Source organism: Taudactylus pleione, unplaced genomic scaffold, assembly GCF_031769625.1.
Source record: "Taudactylus pleione unplaced genomic scaffold, aTauple2 ptg000513l, whole genome shotgun sequence".
NCBI lineage: Eukaryota > Metazoa > Chordata > Amphibia > Anura > Myobatrachidae > Taudactylus > Taudactylus pleione.
Window position 1 is genome coordinate 1,849,157 of NW_028284915.1, and position 20,067 is coordinate 1,869,223.

Consider the following 20,067-nt stretch of genomic DNA (forward strand, 5'->3'; position numbering starts at 1 on the left):
ACTATCACAGTTGGGAGACCACACAGCAGTAGAGATTGGGGAATATATAGCAGCATGGAGGCATATAGGGTAAGAAAGTATACATGCATAGACAGAGTATGATAGTTTTAAAAATAAGGGAGCTGAATGTGTATTCTAAATGAGGTAAATGTATGCAGTGAGAAGGATGTTGGAAGCCAGTGAGATTGTTGTGGTGATCGAATGGGAAGATTGTGGGCACTGAGAGGGTTGTGGGAGCCACATAACTGCTGAAACCTCAGTTGCATAGACGGCATGTGTGTATTCCAATGAGCACACAATTCTGTGAATTAGCAGCTCCACCAGTTTGTGAGTGACAGCAATCTCATTCTGTGAGAGTGCTGAATCTGCAGTTAACCACAGGGTGTGATGGCATACCATATTTGTTTTGCGCAAGGAACACATCCATTAAGGCATCAACCTTAAGGATCATAATTTCATTGCTTTTTTTAGTTTGAGTGGCACAAATTCAGTAGGTTTTGTGAAATTTCAGATCATGTCTAAGAAGCCTTAATGGGACATGTAAAACCGTAAGGTTTTTTGTCTATGGAATATATATATATATATATTTATTAACAGTTTCTTATATAGCGCAGCATATTCCGTTGCGCTTTACAATTGGAAACATTTATAGAACAAAATAGGGTAATAAAAGACAGACATAGAGGTAAGAGGGCCCTGCTTGCAAGCTTACAATCTATAGGGAAATAGGCATTGATACACAAGGATACAAGATTTTATTATGATGTCATCATATGCTTGGATGCCGACTACGGACGTCTGTCTGAGCCGGTTTGTGAATGATGGGAGTTGGTCTATTATGTTTATGTATTACTTTATCCTAATATAGATGTATATGCCCTGATAACATACCTCTGATTTGATAAAGTAGCATTGATATATACTAATATGTTATAATAATTCAGGAGCATTTTGTTATGCTCTGAGTTGATATAATTAATTGTGATCTGCATGTCTAATTTGATGTATCATGTTTGTATTGCCTCTTGTTTATGTGGTCACGTGTATATGTTATGTTGTCGTCATGGCAACGGGTTGCGCCTGTGACGTCACTGGTGGGCGGACCAGGGCTGGACCCGGATGCTGCAGCGTCCTGCACGTGGTGTGGTGTAAGGGTATATGTAAATACATTTTTTCAATGTTTCATTATGTCTTGAGAACAATGCATTAAGGCATTGAAACGAAAATTCCTATTCAGACTGCTTTTTTTCCCTGGAGTGCTGCTGCTATGGTGACTACATATATATATATATATATATATATATATAGTAATAGCCCAATCAGCCATTACATTAAAACTACCTGCCCAATACTGTGCAGGTCCCCCCAAATCAGCTCTGACCCATCAAGGTATGAACTCCACAAGACTTCTGGAGGTGTCCTGTGGTATCTGGCACCAATAGGTTAGTAGCATATCCTTTAAATCTTGTAAGTTGTGAGGTGGGGCCTCCGTTGTTTAGACTTGTTTGTCCAGGAATTTGGTGGCCAAGTCAACACCTTGAAGTCTTTGTCATGTTCCTCATACCATTCCTAAACAATTTTTGCAGTGTGGCAAAGAGCAAACTGAATACTATGCTAGTTGTAGTGGTTCATCATGCATGAATCTTTACTGTGCTTCCCTGCAGATTTGTGTGACTCTGCTTTCCTGTAAATGGATGTTCCGAATTGGGGACATTTAAATGTAGGCCAAGTACAGTAAAGGCATGTAACCATGATTACAAACACATACAGACCAGGAAAAAAAGACATCAATATGACATGTGTTTAGCCAATATTTTATGGGTGCACTTTTTTTTTAGAGTAATTTACATTCATTGTGCCACCAACTTGACATCATCCCCTCTGTGTGCATATGTATATGATTTTAGACATACAAATTGTTAGATGGGAGAAAGTTTTAATAGCTCCTCTAGTGTCGAATATCCAAGTTCATTAAACTGATAGCAATTGACTGGTGTCTGTTTGAAGGCTTAAGTAGTTATCGTTACCTTGGTTTCGCTTACATTATAACATTGTTGAGCTAGTTATTTAATTTTTAGATGGTAAATGGTTTAAATAACACAAGAAGAAAAATACTTCTGTATTAATCTTTCAGCCACTTCTTTTATGAGAATAGCTACACAAACTTTCACAGTATATAAAAAGCAATATAAATTTAATAGCAAGATTATTAGTGCCCTATATATATATATATATATATATATATATATATATCAATACAAAAAAACACTTAAATATTTTATACCCTGCCATACAAACTCCCATAGGCTTCAGCAATCATAATTCTTTGTGCATTGCAGCGTTGGGTAAGAATATCTATCAAGACGTCCTTGTCACAACCTGGTGATAAAGAACACAAAGCACATGTATTAACTAAACCTCTCAATTTATCCTTAGTATTTAAAATAATGGAAGTAACCTTTCCTAGATAACAAATTAATGGAAGGTTTGCAAAGCAATTACCGCTATCTCAAGTTTTTTTTGCCTCTATTGGCCTTGGTCATAATAAAACACTCAAAATTGTCAATAAATATTTCATAAACCCTGTAACTGTTGTACTTTACACAAAGTGAACTGATCTCAGTGTTTAAGCTACCATGGTACAATTTAATCAACTGATTTACAGGCTTGCTATGAACCGGCAGAGAGTGATTTAATGGAAGGAATAACAGATGCAAAGTCAGCTGAGCCATGTTATTTTGTAGTCAAAGATATGTTGTTTTTATATATATTGAGTTGGCAACTACTAGACAATGTATAAATATTTCAGCCAATTTATTTCTAAATAAAAATTATCTCTTCACAGAAGCCATGGGCTTAGCTTTCATTTTGCAATAAAGATTTGTTTGTGAAGATAAATTACTGTCGCTTTATACTTTGTCAAGGCCAGTATCCCCCTTTCCTTCACTCAGCAGCCCTTATCTCCCTCCACCATTATGACATGAATGTAGCAGTTCCACCTCCAGGTTTTATTATTGCTTCTGGGTGCATACTCTGACCTATTGAAAGCTCCAACAGTACACCAATGTCATTCCAGGCCATTCACTAGAACCAATTTATGTGTCATGTGTAGCATCTCGTTTCTGCAGCAACTCTTTACTAGTTGCTCTGACTGAATCCATATTGATTACTAGGGAACTAAGAGTTCCATAGATGTTCTGCCCAAACTTTCTTCAATGGCTTTGCCATAGTGTTCTAGTGAACCTTCTGTGAGTGCAATTCAGCTGCAGAAGGTCCAGCCAGATCCTAAGGCCAAGGGTGTAGCAAAACCTATGGGGGCCTCATAGAAAAAAAATGTCCACAGGCTCCCACTGATTAAGGTCAGTATACCTGCTGTCATGGGCCCAGACAGCTCTACCTCTCCTTGTAAATGATGAGGGGAAAAATAGCCAGATGTGTATCCAAGATGCTGGTTAAACATTAGGAGCAGAATTGGATTATGGCCACGTTATGTCTTACCCATTGGGATTAGGGAGACTATCATATATTTTTTTGTATGTCAATTAAGCAGGTGGATAGTGAAAACTTAAGAGCACTTACAAGCAGAGCCGGATTTACACTTTATGGGGCCCTAGGCAAGTTACTGGTCTGGACCCCACCACCCTGCCCTACAAGAAAAAATAAATGAAAACTTTACATAAACTAAAGTTATTCTGCAAGGAATAAAGCATTTATTTCTTTATTTTAATTTGCTGAAAGAACAGGTATTGTGGCGATCCAAGTACCACCATAATACTTGTGATGTTAATAAGGGGAAGCTTCACTAGTGAAAACTGGCATATTTTACTCCCATCAGGGTTTTCGCCAGAGACAGCAGCATTATAGAGAAAAAAATACTTTAAAACAGATGATTGTGCTTACCTGCCATCCTCAGGTTTACTGAAGGTGATGGAGTGCTGATGGTCGACGATCAGAAGCGGCGAGGAGAAACCTGAGGATGGCAGGTAACCACAATCTTGTTTTAAATTATTATTTTTTCTCTATAATGCTGCTGCCGCTGGCGATAACCCTGACGGCAGTAAAATATACACCAGCAACAGCAGCATTAAAGAGAAAAAAATCAAAAATAAAACAGAAGATTGTGCTTGCAGCACCTGCCATTCTCAGGTTTCTCCACACCACCTCTGATCGTCGACCATCAGGACTCCGTCACCTTCAGAAGAAAAGGAGGCGGAAGGTAAGGGGTGAAGGAGGGACAAGTAAATGAAGAAAGGGGGTGGAGAAAGGAGGAACAGGTTAAGAGAAACAGTGGTTTGTGCGGGGCACAATGGAAAGGTGGGTGGTGGAGGAAGACAGAATTAGGTTGGGGGACAGATATAAAAGGAGTAATGGAAGACACAGGCAAGTGAAGGAGAAAAAACACAGGCCAGACACACACAAAGATGATACAGAGATACGCTGGGGCGGGATGCACTAATGTCAGAAATGCGGTCAAACCCCTGAAAATGCAGTTTTCAGGGGTCTGACCGCATTTCTTATATGCATCAAGTCCCGGAATACAATACATTCCGGGGCTTTGATGCAGTGTGCAAAGCCATCTTCAGATGCCCAATGGGCTACTATTCGCAAAAGCCCCACTGGAGGGAATCCTATTGGATCCCTCCCAGTAACCCCCCCCCCGCAGCACGTGTCTTTCTGCACATGCACAAAAGGACACCAGAGGGACTTCATTCGCAAAGGACAGCTCTTACCGAGAGAACAGGCCTTTACAATTTCCTTCATGCTCAGCAGCGTAACCAACACTGACATGCATGCGAAGAGTGTCGGGATGCATCGTATCCCAAAAGCAATGCGTTATGGATCCTGCCCATGGAGACATACACACCTGTGACTGGGGCGGAAAGGGGAAATGAACAATTACTCACTGGTGACTGGGGTGGGCATAGAGATTCACACACTGGTGACTGGGGTGGGCATAGAGATTCACACACTGGTGACTGGGGTGGGGGAAGGGGGGACATGAAGACATACACACTGCTGGTGGGGGAAGGGGGGCATGAAGACATACACACTGCTGCTGGGTGGGGGAGAGGGGGACATGGAGACATACACACTGCTGGTGGGTGGGGGAGAGGGGGACATGGAGATATACACACTGCTGATGGGGGAGAGGGGGACATGGAGACATACACACTGCTGGTGTGGGAGAGGGGGTCATGGAGACATACACACTGCTGGTGGGAGGGGGAGAGGGGGACATGAAGACATACACACTGCTGATGGGGGAGAGGGGGACATGCAGACATACACACTGCTGGTGGGTGGGGGAGAGGGGGACATGAAGACATACACACTGCTGATTGGGGAGAGGGGGACATGGAGACATACACACTGCTGGTGTGGGAGAGGGGGTCATGGAGACATACACACTGCTGATGGGGGAGAGGGGGACATGGAGACATACACACTGCTGGTGTGGGAGAGGTGGACATGGAGACATAGGGGTATATTTACTAAGGTGAGAGTTTTAAGAAGTGGAGATGTTGCCCATAGCAACCAATCAAATTCTACTTACCATTTAACTAGCACCTTCTAGAAGATAATAGCTAAAATTTGATTGGTTGCTATGGGCAACATCTCCACTTCTGAAAACTCTCACTTTAGTAAATTTACCCCCTACACACTGCTGGTGGGGGAGAGGGGGACATGGAGACATACACAAAGCTGGTGGGGGAGAGGGGGACATGGAGACATACACACTGCTGGTGGGGGAGAGGGGGACATGGAGACACACACACTGCTGTGGGAGGAGAGGGACATGGAGACACACACACTGCTGTGGGAGGAGGGGGACATGGAGACACACACACTGCTGTGGGAGGAAGGGAACGTGGAGACACACACACACTGTTGAGGGGGGGAGGGGGACATGGAGACATACATACTGCTGATGGAGGACATGGAGACACACACACTGCTGTGGGAGGAGGGGGACATGGAGACACACACACTGCTGTGGGAGGAAGGGAACGTGGAGACACACACACACTGTTGAGGGGGGGAGAGGGAAATGGAGACATACATACTGCTGATGGAGGACATGGAGACACACACACTGCTGTGGGAGGAGGGAGACATGGAGACACACACACACTGCTGAGGGGGCAGGGGGACATGGAGACATACACACATATGACTGGAGGACAGGCATATAATGTGAAGTAAAGAGAACCATGCAATGGCAGTGGTGCTGAGACAGAAAAGACAAAGGGGAGAAGGAGCACAGCACAGTGTAAATACACCTACTTTAGTGTGTGTGTGGCCAGTTGTGGGTCTTTATTTTCCACTGTCCCTCCGTGCTGGGGGCATCACTATGCCTGCCCCCAACTCTCCATCAGCACTAGCGGCTCCACCCCTCTCCCCCCTGCCTGAGAGCAGCAATGTCAGCCAACTTGCTGAAAGAGGTAATTCCCTCCCACACACCCGCCCACCCAGATTCTGTATGGCAGCCCTGCTTTGCCTGCAGGCGGGCGGAAACGATCATTGTTAATTAAAAAAAAATATATATATATATGTATTTTTTTTACATATTTTAGGCAAAGAGAGGCGGGTCCCTAGAGTCCACTGGGCCCTAGGCAGGCGGCTATACTGCCTTGTGGTAAATCCGGCCCTGCTTACAAGCATAATGCTATGCAGCAAAGTAATTTGCATAGATAGCAGTGGCATTGCAGGAATTTGATGTGAATTCGGTCTCATTTGAAAAGTACTATGTGAGTATATTTAAAATTCAGCCCAATATCACAGCTGATTCACCTATAGTGACAGCTCCAGATTTCAAAGATTCGTCTCTGGAATTTCTGTCCCTGTTGTTATATTTATATATTGAGCAACTAAAAAATACATTTCCAAATTCCAGCAATGGTAATTTATTGCAGATGAGAAATTAAAATGCAAAAAAACTCTTAATAAAATCAGTAAACATTACATGTCGGACATTGTAGTGTCAAAACTCTGTGACAGGTGAGTGCGTAGATGCACTAGTTTAGCAGCACATTGCCTCTGAAAACATTTGAAGTGTTTTCCAACTAAGGAAGTGCATCTTAAACCCATAAAACGTTATTTATTTGTGGTACAGGAAGTAACACAACAAAATAGTACTTAGATTTTCACACATGAAATATTTTAAATACATAATTACGTACAAAATGTTTTATGAAGAAGATCGGTAACAAAATTATTCTACTTTGCCATTTACACGTATGAAATAATGCACTATGCATCCAGTACATTTTATGTAGCGGAGATGTTAGATTGTGCTTCTATAAATTAAGTTTACTCTGTATGTACACATTTATCTTTGCATAAAAGAATAGCTGCTTAATTTTCAGCTTACCACTTTTGATCTGTACTGAGAATAAATTGCTAATGAGATGTCTAAATTCATAATTGCCTATAACTCTGCCTTGAATTCATATATACCTGATTAAAATTCAATGTAGATGCATCATTTAAACTATAAACTGAATGTATCTCAAAAGAGCAACACTTTTCCTTTAGCATACAGTGCATAGTAATTAAACTCCATTAAATTCCTAGTAGATGGTGTGTTGTGAAACAGTTGTTAAAGTACTTAAAATGATCAGTTATCAGAAAGTAAGGCTCATGTAACAAGCACTTAAAAATGACTCATTTAAACTCATTAATAATATGCGTCTTATGCTTAAGTAGTGAAGTTGAATCTGAAATCAACTAATATTGGTCTTAAAAATGTTATTACTCATAAATTGTTTATGATATTACAATATCTATCCTTAAAGCAATACAGATTTTATTTGCACTGGTTTCAGGTTACTGTATGTCCAGTTGTGGAGCATAAATATGAATTTCTATATCAAAATGTGTCTGTATATACTTTTGTTTACTGGGTACACACTACACAATTGTCTGGCCCATCAGCTGAGAATTTTACGACTGGCAGGAGAATTGGTATAATGTGTACACACAAACAATATCCAGTTATCACATATAAATCGATCTCATCGCATTATTGGCTCTTCAAGTATGCTGGAAAGATGCAACGAAGTGTATGGAGATAAAGTACCAACCAATCAGCTCCTGTCATTTTTCAAACACAGCCTGTGACATGGCAGTTAGAATTGGCTGGTACTTTATCTACATTCACTTTATCTCAATCCAAGGCTTAGTAAATAGTCCTCTATATCACTAAGAAGAAATGGGGTCATGTTGCGTTGGATGCAATTTGCACTTAACCGTAAGTATAAATATCCCCCCAAAAACCCTGCAATATGCGAGTCATGAGGAACTGGTAAAATCACTGATTTTCATGGGTAGAAAATGCGGCCATAGGTCGTCATCTTCTGTTGTAACTTGCACCAGGACCAAGCACTTACAACATTATTTATTCTCTTCTTGCACGCTCATGTCCATCTGTGCCCCAGTCTTCATAAGTTGCAACTGTGCCAACATGCCCATACTGTACATAATGTTCTCTACTCAAGTTGTACTTATGACCCTGTGCGCCAAAGGGGTTGTGAAAGAGGTTGAAGGGGGCGTATAGATGCAGCCAGGGTACGGTAAGGCTGTGCTGCACAAACTATGCCCACGATGGCCTGTGAAAAAGCGTAAGTGCGCCTGTTTGGAGGGACATGGCTTATGGCTACTCAATACCTGGTGCAAGTCTAAAAGTAAAAGCAAGATTATAGTCTACTAAACACTTTTTTTTTTAAATGTATGTTTACTACTCTAGGATGAAGATGGCTACCTATATGTTTATTATGGTGTACTTAAAGTTGACATTTATATCAGCATCTTGTTCATTTTGCATTTAACAAGCTTAAATCTAGTTGTCTACTTATTATCTGCACTCTCTGGCCATTTACTAGAATGTGTATTAACTGTGTACAGCATTTTCATAATGTTTTATATTCGCAGCCAAGCCACAGCTCCTATAGTATTCCTGGTTCTGTTACTTGCACGGGGATAGCTCCCAAAGTGTGATTTTGTTTTGTTTTGTCTGGTTACATTTTACATTTGTCTAGAACTCTGTATGATTATTTAGATTTTCTAGTCATTTTGTTTCTACTGAAAAATAGATGAGTTCCTAACAAAAAAGACAAAGGGGTATATTTACTAATGTGCTGGTTTTTAGAAGTGGTTTTGTTGCCCATAGCAACCAATCAGATTCTACTTAAAATTTATCTAGCACCTTCTAGAAGGTAACAGCTAGAATCTGATTGGTTGCTATGGACAACAAAACCTCTTCTAAAAACCTGCACCTTAGTAAATATACCCCAAAATGTACTGTACATGGAACTGTGTTTCAACAGAAGTGCAAAAGAAAGATGCAGAATGTGTCTTATTAATGTGTATGGTGAGACCCAATCTCACCAGCCTCACAATTACAATAAGTTCTTTTGCAGGGACACAAAGGATGTGTGCCTTCCCACAAAGCAGGGAACTCCTCCTGTGTGTTGCAACCCTTTATTTTATTTCAATTAAAAATATGTTTTGTCTGATAAAACAAATATTTCCATGAGAGATCAAAGGTAAACTCACTCGTGCATTATATAAGTATTGTTGCTGAGCCCAATAACAGTTACATGGACCATGTGTGATCATTTGCTTTGCAGGCACCCAATCTGCTCTTCTGAATCGACAGAAGGACTGTTACATGCTGAGTGGAGCCAGTTTGTGCTTTCCATGCCACTGCGATGTAACAGGAAATGTGCATGACTGGACTTTTTTGCTATTGAGTCTGCTGATGACAGGTTACACCCTAGCTAAGGTTACACATCTTGCACATATCGCTAAGATTCAAAGACATATGTACTAAGCTCTGGAAAGTGATACATTTTAGAGTGATAAACTACCAACCAATCAGCTCCTAACTGTCATTTTTCAAACACAATATGACAATATTATTATTAATATGAATATGAATGGTGACATGGTCAATTAATTATAATATGACTGTAATATGACAGTTAGGAGCTGGTAGCTTATCACTTTCTAATGTATCAATTTCCAGAGCTTAGTACATCTGCCCCTATTTTTCTAGTGAACTAAATTCTAAATACCCTGAAAGATGATTTAGAGGTCAATTTACTAAACTGAGGTTTTCTTGGTTTTCCTGGTGGTTTTGCATCCAATCTATTTACTAATGCCACTAAGCACATTACTGTCCCAATTTATACTTACATGTAAATCATACACCAGAAGATTTATCAAGCAGCAGTTTAGGAACCGCCAAAACAAATGCAGCAAGAAACGGAAATAGAACCCCACCTTGGAGGGTTATTTCTAACAAATTAGAGTGTCTTTTCTTACGCTCTGACAAATCAGCGCAAAATTATGTCATTCTTGGTTGGGCCCCTTGGTTCGGGGATGCCTATGAACCTCTCAAGTATACTGTAATTGAGTAATAAAAGGGTTTTTGTTAGAAATCTTTAAAATACTTTATCATTGTGTGTGTGTATTCTTTATTTTTTATTTACAAGTGGACTGCAAGTGCCAGTATACTGGCACTTGTGACCTCCAAATGCCAACATGCACTTGCAGCCATTATATTTAAGAATGACAGGACTTGCTGGGACTTATATTTTTTTTTGTGTATGCTAAGAGCCCTTGCTCTATCAACATGGGGCTCATTTCTGCCAGGCAATACAACCCCGTGTTAACTGGCCTAGTGCTGGTTGAGCATTAGAGATCCCATGCTGTAGGTTTTCTTGCTACAGTGCCACCAGCCCTGGATGGCAAAGCTTAGTACAGGAGAGGCACCATGCTTTTTGTCACCAATGATTTTGTTACCACCTGTCTAGGTTGTCAGCGCTAGTGCTGGTTTCCATTACTTGGGTTGGTGGGTGGGCCAGGATGGTTTCTTGTAATTATTATCTATTTAATAAAAATAACACAGTTGCATGAATCTGAGGGATCCAAGCTCTTTAGACAGGCACTACTTGCACATAGAAATATAACAGTTGTGCAATTTTTTTGCAGTGTTTTTTTTTTTTAATTTTAATTGCAGTCATTTGTAAACCAATAAGCAATGAGAGTTTTGGAATAGATGCGGCCATAAAAAAAGAAATAAAACTATTTGCTTATAAAATCCTGCAGCCACATTTTTTATTTCTACAATTTGCAGTTCCCCAGGACTCAATTTATACAGTATATTGTATATGCAACATAAAAGTATCACTATGAGCATAATATACTGACCAAATCCTTGAAGTGCCCCGCCAATCATTTGTGCATCCATCGTGGGATCACTGTTTGGGTTTGGGAATATGGTTCCCTGAACCTGCTAAATTAAGAACATAGTGAAAGAGAAATTAAACCATTGTATGTTTCATAGACTGATCAATCTGTATACTGCTATATCCTAAAGCACTGTCATTCTGAATCAAGCCTTATACATAGAAATGTTTTTTTTTTTTTTTAAATGTATCTCAGTACAATCCATTGATAAGTAAATACATTTCACAAATCACAGCAAATTCTAAGAGGCAGCTAGATGTTACTGCACATTTGCACCTACAGGGATTGTTTGTTAGGGGCTTACAGTATATAACAATAAATGCTGTACATTCCCTAAAGTCACATTCCTTATTGCAGATACAGTATCATGGCAATTAGGAATGTATTTTGGGGGAAATTTATCAAAGATCTCTTGCTGGGACAGCAGTTCCAGTAATGGTGCCCATCCACTAGGTTGTTCAAGCAAAGATCTATCACTATCACTTTTCTGAAACTGTGCATACAGGGCAATGTCATTTCTGAAACTGTGCATACAGGGCAATGTCATTTCTGAAACTGTGCATACAGGGCAATGTCATTTCTGAAAACCTACAAGAGGAGGATGGAGGTTACGGGAGAGATCACAATATTCCTTTCAGGAGCATACACAGAAAAATAAAGAAATATTATTATATACTATTATAGTATAATAGTGCCTGTGTGTGGCGTGTAGTATATGCATACTTACAGACTGTCGGGCTGCCCCCTTGCCTGCTCTTGCGGGGGCCGGGAGCACCATCCAAGTTTTGGGAGGCTCCCAGCCTAATTGGGGAGTAGGCAACCCTGGGTATATATGTTGACAATCATAATGTTGACTTGAAAATGTTGACATATCCATAATGTCAACATGGTCATAATGTCGACGTTGATCATGTAAGCACTGATGAAATGTCGACATGTTAGAATGTCAACTTACCTGTTCTTGATGAGTGCAGCAGCTGGAGTGATGCTTCCTGGTCCCAGTGGTGACCTCCACTTCCGTGTCAGAACTGTGATCATCCAGCGTTCTGCTATACCTAACCCTAATCCCTACCACTCATCCTCCCTCTAGTGCCTAACCTTAACCCCCCTTTCCCCCACAGCTTAACCCTAAGTAGCAGAGCAGAGATGTGGGGGAAATTGGGTACTATTTACCAGAGCTGGTTTGCAGGGGCCCAGCGAGGGTTGGGTCAGCTGCTGTGGGGAACATTGTCCCCTTTTGTGGTGCAGCTAAGGCAGGTGCAGATTTAGGGGAGGGGCGATCAGTGCAAAAGCCCCCACTTGAAAAACTTCTCATCTAGCCACTATCGCTGGCTTCTGTATAGCAGAGTAGCAGTACATCAGGCAGGGAGAGAAAGGAAACTGCTGCTGAGGGCAGTGACCTCCTTGGCCCCTCCACAGTCAGACAGCAGTCTCCTCTTTCTCCCTGCCCGATGTGCCGCTGCCTCTGCTCTGCTATACAGCGGCCAGCAGTAGTAGAGAAGTTTTACAAGTGGGGACAATCACACTGATTGCTTCTACTCCCTCCCTTGGAGCACACCCCTCTGCTGTGCACACAGTATTTTTTAAACATTTTTTGGGGTGGAGAGTGGTCAGGCCTATCAATTTTTCCACCGCACCCTACAATACCTGGTCTGCCATAGCTTTGACGGCCCTGACCCTAACCATCCTCCTTCCTAACTCTAATGTCAACAATCTGAGAATGTCAACATTTTAACAATGTCAGCATCATAACTGTCCACATTGTGGTATCCATATTATGAAGGTTGACATTGTAAATGTCAACCTAATGACCATATCCCTTTGTGAGGCAGTTTAGATATATATAGCTCTGGTACAAAAATGGTAATAAACGGTTCCCATATTTGTAAGCAATATGTGATCATTAGTGTCAGGACTAGTGATACAGTATACTGCAGTGATTCCCAACCTCCATCCTCAAGGCACACTAAAGCTGGCCACACATGTAAAGATTATCTGTCCAACCAGCCAACTAGTTGATTGGTTGGAATGAAAATCTGGTAAGGTATGAAAGCAAATGACAATCAGAAATTTGCTCCCAAACGCCGGATAATGGACAAAAACTGTTGTTTGAACAAATTGTTTAGATCAAACATTTAACAAACTAGTCTGAACGACCATTTTCATCTGTTTTCTGGCATTTAGGAGCAAATTGCTGATCATCATTTACTCCCATACGTTACCAGATTTTCATTCCAACCAATCAACTAGTAGGCCGGACAGATAATCTTTAGATGTGCGGCCAGCTTAACAGTCCTAGTTTTATTGATTTCCAAGAATGATTACAGATGGTTAAATCAAAATAACTGAGGTTCTAACTAAGTCAGCTGTGCTCAAGTATGGCAAACCTTAAAACCTGGACTGTTAGTGTGCCTTGAGGACCGTGGTTGGGAACCCCTGGTATATTGGAAGGACAACCTTGTAGCAGAAGTATTCATAAGCAATTGCTATAGAAAACATCAAGGATTTCAAACTGTTAACTCACCACTGTAACTGTGGGGCTGCAGGCAGCAGCCAGTAGAAGGGAAAGGGATCAGCTACTCTCTAAGTGCAGAGAGAAGCTTCCTTGCTTATATCTGTGATAGCAGAATGTAGCAGAGGGGATAGTTTCCGGCAGCCCATGTGGAGGAGGTTTCTGGCCTCTGGTCTGCGCAGGAAAGGGGTTTTTAGGAACTCAGAAAGCACCACTGCCTCTCCTGTAAGAATTCATCCATAGGCACAAAGCGACTGACGCAATCTTTTATTCTTTTTGGAGCTTGGTTAATAAGGACTGCTGTCTGCAGCATTCCTCTCACTGATTTCTCCTGCATTATACTATTGTTAAATAGCACCAATACTCAGAGTCATGCAGTTTCCACATGATGTAATTAAAAAAGTGTTTGATATATATCCCCCTCATAACCACATATATAGCATTTTAACAGTGGTTCCATTGTTCTCTCACTTAATATACTATGGCTGCATACATATGGACAATCTTATATCCTTCAATGGTGCATTGGCCTGTGCTTCTTGGTAAACACAGGTTCAAGTGATTGCAAAATATTACTGTATGGCACACTCTAAAGGCATTTCTGATTCGATCGCAGGATCACAGCGATCCGTCTCTGATGTATGGGGGCCTTTAGGAGTACCTTGTCCAGTATCATTGTGCTCTTCCTAAATGCTGGGCAAACCTGGAAACTACCTTGTTCTATGCTTCAAATTGCAATATACAGTACAGCAGGCAGATGACAAATTAGAATAAAATTTCAAATGTATTGGATTATTTTTTTGAAATAAGACATTAATTGCTTATTTACTCTGTGCTTTCACTTGGATATAGAAAGTACAATTATGTTTCTAGCATCTTAAACCAAAATGACAGGAGCACCTTATTTTACACTTCAATGACCAGACATTTGTACAATTTTGTGATGCTCCAGATACTGTATGAAATATAATTTTTTATCTTGCTTGCCAAGTAAGTTCTGTATTTTATTTTTAGCAATACATATACACATGTATTTTTCGCAAACTCATATTTACTGTTTTATTGGAGAATATAGATAGGATAGATAGATAGATAGATAGATAGATAGATAGATAGATAGATAGATAGATACTGTAGATAGACAGACAGACAGACAGATACTGTAGATAGATAGATACTGTAGATAGATAGATAGACAGACAGATACTGTAAACAGATAGACAGACAGACAGACAGACAGACAGACAGACAGACAGACAGATAGATAGATAGATAGATAGATAGATAGATAGATAGATAGATAGATAGATAGATAGATAGATTAGTAGAGAGTGGTCAGTGGTGCAGTATTTGGGTGCTCATAAGAGATTCACCATACAGCTTGTCCAGGTTAAAACAGACAAAATGTTGTTTAAATATCATCAACATACAGCAAAAGAAAATAAAAAAACAATAAAGCCCCCATTCAGGGAACTACCTCACTTCTGCAGCCCTAACTAGGGCAGCTACTCAGTGCACAACTTCATGTAAAGTCTCAGTTTTTCCTGTTTCTTGCAGGTGGGGCCCACCTGCCTCTTGACCTGGCTTGACTGCTACTGCCCCACCTGAGCTGTATCAACTGGGCAGCAGATAGTTGTGGTCATACACCTTTTTAAATCATCCCAACACAGATTTCATGGCTCACCAATGACATCTAGATTCACTGTACCACATATGCCCCTCTCTAGCTCACAGCCCCTGGGGTGAGTGACTTGGTATGAGGCACTTTCATGATGTAGTCCCTCCTCTTCACTTTCCTCATCAGGGCCTTTCACCACATCCAGAGTCCTCGTCATCTGGTGGTTTTGTCATCCAAGTTCCTACATTTTTATACTGATTCCATGGAACTTTATATGTTTATGTGAAAAATAAAAAAGGAAAAACTAGGCGCAATGAAATCTCAAGTTGTCCACTATATATATATATATATATATATATATATATATAAGCACTAATCCACATCCACGGCACTCACCATTCCTAGATTTGGGGTGCAACATGGTATGTGACCACATTGTTTAAATATAAATCACAGGGGCTCTGCACTCACCATAATAACTAACAATAATAATGATAAACATAATAAACAGTGGGGTTTTGGTTCATGAATTGATCAATGCATTTAAGCTTGCAGCCCCCGTCATGGGACCCCACTTTACTGCAAGTCCCTAATCTATTGCTCAGAATTATAAGGTTTAAAGCTCACAGCAACTTTGCTCTTAAATGTGAGACAGTTACCAAGCACACCTGTTGCAAAGCACCTAGGAAAACAGCTGACACAAGTTAGATAACTAGTTAATAGGGGTGCATGAGAAAATGTGATCATAAAAATGATTAATTATAAAAATTAATCATAATAAACAAAAAGCACTAATCCACGGCACTCACCATTCCTAGATTTGGGGTGCAACATGGTATGTGACCACATTGTTTAAACAGAAATCACAGGGGCTCTGCACTCACCATAATATCTAACAATAATAATAATAAACATAATAAACAGTGGGGTTTTGGTTCATGAATTGATCAATGCATTTAAGCTTGCATTAAACAATGTGGTCACATAATGGGAAATGCCCAGATAGTGACAGACAGGAACAGTCCAGTAAACAAATATGGTGAGCTGTAACAGAGTGCAGATATGATGAGCTGTAACAAATGCAGGAATGATGAGCTGTAAAAAATGCAAGCTGTGGTAATGAAGTCCAGCTGGGAGTGAGGGGAGGCAAGGTGCAGGGAACAGCAGGTTCAGGTACTCAGGCAGGTGAAAGGTATGTGGAGGGTGCAGGGTAAATCCAGCAGGTTGGAGCAGGCAAGGTTCAGGCTAGTAGTGTAACAGACAAGCAGGCAGGTAAGGCACAGGTACCCTCTGCCAGCCGCAGCTGAGAAACACATTGCACTGGCAAAGGAAGGAGGCTCTGGACCTTCCTAAATACTCAGTGCCACGCTGTGACTGGCATATAGTATTTATATGGAGATCATAGGCCCGGTATAATTACCCAGTTTACAGATCCCACCCGACTCCTGGGGGGGGTAAGTCTGGTCCGGTGACAGCAACCCACTGTCTAGCGTCTCCTAGCCAGGAAAAATCCATTAATCTGGCTCTCGATCCAACTGCACATATGAACTGCAGGAACCACAGAAGATAGTGCCGCACACCTTTAGGTGATGTCCGCTGTGCCGTGATGCTCAAAGCAAGAACACAATCACTTCAAATGGAAAAAATTTAGTAGTCAGGCAGTAGATGGGTAGTAGTTAAAAGTCCCTACTTTGAAATACACTTATGACCCATTATATGTGAAAGTTGCAATATATTTTGTATCTGATAGTGTATATGTTAATGTTATGTTTTTCTTTTTAATAAATGTATGTTTTTATGACTTTATTAGGCGCATCCTCAAGTGAATGAAATTGATTTAACTTATTTTGCAATGTTTATGTGAATCATCCAGCAGTTGTGTGACAATGCTTTCAACTTTCGCATCGATTTTCTCCATTTTAACACATTTCATATAAAGTCTTTTGTGCCTTTTCCTCTATTTAAAAATTTACAATTATTTTTCTTGAAACTCTAACCCAACATTCTCTATAGCCGCATTTATCTCTTTTTGGTTGTACCTAAGAACTTTAACAATTTCCCCCACAACACAAGGCAAGAGGTTAGTATCACTTTTTGTATGTTTGGAATTAAAGAAGCAACATCAGAGACCATAAATGTCCCCTGGAGGTTGAGACTTTCTAATTTCTCCTCATGTATAACACATTGATTAAGAGAGCAAGTTGCTTTGACTAAAGTGAGCCTTGCACAACTCAGCAGCAGCACATTGTTGACCAAGACACATCCATCAGGAGCAGACTTTACCAAAGACTCTCACGGCAGAAGATCACCATTTGTATTTGTCAATGTCATATCACCAACTTTACAGTAGGTACAGTTTTATCATTGGAAACTGTAACCCTAGGGGAGAACTGCACATATTTAGACATAACAGGGAGATGAACTTCACTAGAAGGCATTTCAATTGCTTTAACATATTCTTTTGGAGACATTTTTCAACTTAGACTCACTAATAGTAAATTAATCAATTGTATCAAAATGACTGGAATCAAATTAATGTAGTACAATTTAACTTTTTTGCTTTTTACACTTCCAAATGGCACTTTTACAGCAGAGAGCTGTTCTTCCAGCTGGGTAAACTTTCCAACTTGTTTTGAGTCTGCAGAAAATTGCTCTTCATATCTTCAACTTTAATACATCCCAACTTTTGTTCAGCTATTTCAAATTCTGCAACATTTATTTTACACTCAAGCTCTTGTTCTCTGGCACTCATTTCCACCTGAATATTATGCAACTGTTTCTGTGCACTTAATATACATTTTTAAAGGATCATATTCTCTCCTTGCAACTCCCCAGTTACAGCATGTACATGGTAAAGTTCTTTCTCCAAAATTGAGCTAATCTGTTTTGTCAGTTGTTTCATTAATTCATGGTAGTGTGAAGCAAATTATGTAGAAAGTACTTTAAAACTATACAGATGTGCCCTTGCTCATCTAGCCTTAATGCGCCATATTTGCCTGGCCAGGTCCCATGCAACTCTGCTGGCATTTGAAAACATCTTTTTTTCCCAAAAATTAATCTAACTCACAATGCAATGCAACAAGGATGCACCAGGAGATGACTGTGCTGAGTAATTTGATGTGTGACATTTGTATGTCTATGTGCAACCGAGTCTGTACATGGACCTTGGCATGAAGGAAAGCTGTGGCCGTTGCATTGTAACACTTTGCATGCTGATTCAGAGACTCAGTCGCACACAGATATGCAAGTGTTGCATATCACTTAATCAGCACAGTCTCCTGGTGCATCCTAGTTACACCGCATTGTGACTTAGATGCATTGTCTGGTGCTAGCAGAGTCCCACAGGCCCAGGTGAGCAGAGATTGGCTGTTTGGCTAAACAGCATCAAAGGTGAGTGAGGACACATCTATAGTTTTCAGTAATAAGTCAGACTTTATATTTCCATGTATAACATGGGGAGCAGAACTTCAATGCCTATATGCATATCATTTTGGTCAGAAGTAGCTGTGCTTAAAGAGTTTCAAAATTGGCTATGGAATAATCATCATCAGAAGAAGGATACAAAGTAAGTAGGATTGCTTCTTCCTGCTGACTGAGCATCCTGCAGGACATGGAAGTCCAGGAAGAAGTGGAAAGAAAATTATGATCTACACACAAAAAAGTTTGATATATATTAATTTGCAATATTTATTTGCAAATATACTTCTATATCTTGCACGACTGAGTCTCTGAATCAGTATATGTAGTGCTATGATGCAACGCTCATGGCTTTTTTCCACACCAAGTTTTGTTTACAAGTGTCACATATCAATTTAATCAGCTGAGTCTCCTGGTATGTCTTAGTCCCATTGCAACTTAGACACGTTGTTATCAACAAAAGATGCTGGCTTGGTTGCACGGGACCTGGCAACTCACTCACACCATACATATTACACATCATGGTGTATTGAGGCTTTGTACAATGGACTGGATTATCAGAGATACAATCATAGGGTGGTGTTTTAGGGATAGGTGTGACTGTCATTTCAAATATGTCAGTCATCACATGCTTGTGGTTGTTGAAGACTATAGTATCATGGAAATTTGAATATAAAGGACTGTATAAGACATTGTTGGTAGACAAAAGAACACATTCCAAGGTGGAGTATGTGTGTTTAGTCCATGTGGTCTTCCATACCACACACATTCCCATAACACATTACCTTTCCTTTAGACAAAGGAAGCAAAGAACAATAACACCTTGGATTGGGACACATTCCAAGATAGAGTCTCTGTGTTTAGTCCATGTGGTCTTCCATACACCCCTCCTTTCACACTACCTTTTCCCTCTCTCTCTCTCTCTCTCTCTCTCTCTCTTTCTCTCTCTCTCTCTCTCTGTCTCATATATATAAATATATATATATATATATATATTTATATATATATAAATATATATATATCTTGTAAGCTTGTAAGAGTTTATCAGATATCAGAGCCAATTTATCAATGGACCTTTCTCTTTCTATGTATTTCTTTCAATCTCTCTAAATATTACAAACATACATACACACATACATATACAGGTAAAACATACTAAATTAAATATTGGTTTGTAGCTGACAATGTGATAATACTGCTTATAATATATGTGATCAATTGCTAATGAAAATACACTTTACTACTTCTTGAGTGCAATCTTTTATTG

General features: G+C 40.1%; 1 protein-coding gene across 1 annotated transcript in view; it reads right to left on the reverse strand.

Moving 5' to 3' along the window:
* ANXA10 (annexin A10) overlaps positions 1–12,291 on the reverse strand; it is an 80,443-nt gene extending 68,152 nt beyond the window's left edge. Inside the window, exons 1-4 of the mRNA XM_088450284.1 lie at positions 12,209–12,291; positions 11,582–11,777; positions 11,215–11,296; positions 2,285–2,379 (exon numbers count right to left, since the gene is read on the reverse strand). Of these exons, the coding sequence (XP_088306410.1) occupies positions 2,285–2,379; positions 11,215–11,296; positions 11,582–11,777; positions 12,209–12,291 (456 nt within the window). The remainder of the gene's footprint in view (positions 1–2,284; positions 2,380–11,214; positions 11,297–11,581; positions 11,778–12,208) is intronic.
* Positions 12,292–20,067: the final 7,776 nt, after the last annotated feature.